At 33.3% G+C, this 2663-nt stretch overlaps 1 protein-coding gene across 3 annotated transcripts in view; it reads left to right on the top strand.

Annotated features, from left to right (window-relative positions):
- LOC111865718 (cyclin-dependent kinase 12) overlaps nt 1–2663 on the top strand; it is a 73325-nt gene that overhangs the window by 3520 nt on the left and 67142 nt on the right. For 2 of the 3 annotated variants that reach the window (XM_023853950.1, XM_023853949.1), the window contains exon 2: nt 2612–2650. The exons of the other annotated variant lie outside the window; for it this stretch is intronic. In XM_023853950.1, the coding sequence (XP_023709718.1) occupies nt 2612–2650 (39 nt within the window). The remainder of the gene's footprint in view (nt 1–2611; nt 2651–2663) is intronic. 3 annotated transcript variants of the gene reach the window in all.

The raw sequence follows: 2663 nt of genomic DNA, 5'->3' as shown, positions 1-2663 counted from the left end.
CACACACACACACACACACACACACAGAATTTGGGACCATTTTCACTATACTCAAATCACATATTCCATCAAGAGTAGTTATCAAAACGTTTCTGTCACAACAGTTTATTCAAACCAAAATGCTGAATTGATTGCAATATGCTGCATTTTTTGTGTGTTGTTTATTTAAAAATTGCTTACTTTATTTGCCGGTATCAGGAAGCCAAGATACTGAATTTATTTGGAAATTTTATGTTTGTATGTATTGTTTATTTAAAAATTAATGCACTTACTTTGTATCAAAATACAATACATATGATGTGAGGTCAAACTCTGATATCATTAAGCACTGTAAGTAGTAAAAATTAGACACAGCCAGTCTTAAGTTTAATTATATTTTATATTTTATTACAAAGGCCTTCAGAATTTTCACTTGTAAATGGACTTCAGTGAATTCATTGATGTAAACTTGAATTTTTAAATTATTTTGGTATAGGACCTGTCTTCAGTGGCTTGAAATATGTCATTCACTAATAGACCAATTTTGGCAGATTGCTTATTAAGATTACCATAATAATTTTAAATCTTCAAAATCTTCTTAGCTTAAAGTTTCCTAAGCTATTTCTTTTATGTTTGAAATCCTGAGAGTAAATATTGTATCTTAAGAGACCAAGATTTTTTAAGTGCTTGAAAAGAAAAATTAGGAAAGGTAGTTGGATTTAAATATACACTTCCGGAATCTCAAGTAGAGTGTATTTGCTAAATAATATAATTTCTTTCCTGAATATTCAAGAATTTTGTATATGTAACATTAAATGTATGACCAGAAAGAAAGTATGAAACCTTATTTTTCATGTACTGATCAGTTTAAATCTATTCAGAATGTTTCTTTGGGTTTCAGTGAAAATTCCGTGTTTAATTTTATTTAATCTCAATTCTGTATTTTATAAAGTACTGTTAATACCTAGGTCTAAATAACTTCAAAAGTTGCTGCATTCTAGAGCCCATTAAAGAATCAAATGAACTTGTAATACTGTATATGCATCCAACCACGTATTCTAGGCTTGATACCCATTTCATTCGTTCTATCACACTGTAAAGATTCTTGTGAAATTTTGTAGGATAATGAAGCTTGTGAGAATGAATATATGTGAGGGACAGGGAAAGTTCTGTGTACCCTTTGATATATTGATTTATGGTAAGTTTTCAACTTTGTTTCCTGAAGTAAATTAAGAAAAATGGAAGGTAGATAAACTTTGTAGCTAAGCAGGCACCACTGTTATTATTCATTGATTTATTTACAACATTAATGTTACAATAGGAAGACCAATTAGCTGTAAAATGGACTTTATACAAAGAAGTAAACAACAACTTAAAGCTGCTGCTTTCAGTTGTATTTGAGAAATTATTAACTTTTGGGTTTGTAGAAGTAACATTTGAGACTACTCAGTTGAAATTTATGTTTGAAACTTCTAGTGGAACTGAACTGAACTTTCATATTTTTAGTCTATACAAGAGATGAAGTTAGAATATACAAAACTGTAATTTTGCCTGTGGTCAGGAGATAGGGGCTAGCTCTATCTATTGGACCCAACTGAGTAGGTTTTACCTGAGGACGGGGACAGAATCCAGTCTCCGAAATGCTGTGTTTCGAAAGAGAAACAGGATGGTTTTTAGAAAATAGACCAGACAATGGATAATGTCCAAAAACATAATACTTGTAACAGTAGACCATTGTCACACACTTTTAGATCCTGTAGACTGAGGGTGTTTGAGAACAAGGTGTTGAGAATATTTGGACTGAAGAGAGATGAAGTGACAGGAGGTTGAAGAAAACTGCATAATGAGGAGCTTCATAACTTGTACTCTTCTCCAAGTATAATTAGAATGATCAAGTCAAGGAGGATGAGGTGGGCAGGGCATGTAGCATGAATGGGTGAGGAAAGTAATGCATATAGGATATTGGTGGGAAAGCCAGAAGGAAAGAGACCATTGGGAAGACCAAGGTATAGGCGGGTTCACAATATTAAAATGGATCTTAGAGAGATAGGATGGGATGGGATGGATTGGATTGATTTGGCTCAGGATAGGGACCAGTGGAGGGCTCTTGTGAACATGGTAATGAACCTTTGGGTTCCATAAAATGCTGGGAAATTCTTGAGTAGCTGCAGATCTGGCTTCTCAAGAAGGGCTCAGCTCCACAAGTAAGTAAGTAATAGGCCATTATCAGGTGCTCTGAATTGAACAATAGAAAAACGTTTGTATGACAACACCACTATTTTTGTTTAAACACCACGAACAGGATGCAGTGCTACATGATCTCAGTTTTTGTTGATGAGTTCTGGGAATGATTTTTTGTCTGATTTCTTTATCAGAATATTACAAACAACTTTATTTAAACAGATTTGTGAGTCCAGAATGTTTGTACAGTATCGTAAAGAAGGCAACATTTTATTTGCCCAGACTTTCATACTTCACTGTTTTTTGTTTAGAAATTATGTACCATACAGAATTGGTGGTGAGGCTTGCATCCTTACATCGTTATGTTATTATTGTAGAGAACATTTGAAGAATATTAATTAAAGAACTGTATTCCACCATCAAATTTTTAATTTAGAATCTCTTCTTATAGGTCTGTAGGCAAGGAGAGGATTAGACTAAAGAATCAAAGGTATGTGCACCAA

This window comes from Cryptotermes secundus, unplaced genomic scaffold, assembly GCF_002891405.2.
Source record: "Cryptotermes secundus unplaced genomic scaffold, Csec_1.0 scaffold150, whole genome shotgun sequence".
In the NCBI taxonomy this organism is placed as follows: Eukaryota; Metazoa; Arthropoda; class Insecta; order Blattodea; family Kalotermitidae; genus Cryptotermes; species Cryptotermes secundus.
Note: the sequence above shows the minus strand (reverse complement) of the source record. Positions and strands in the feature narration are given on the sequence as shown.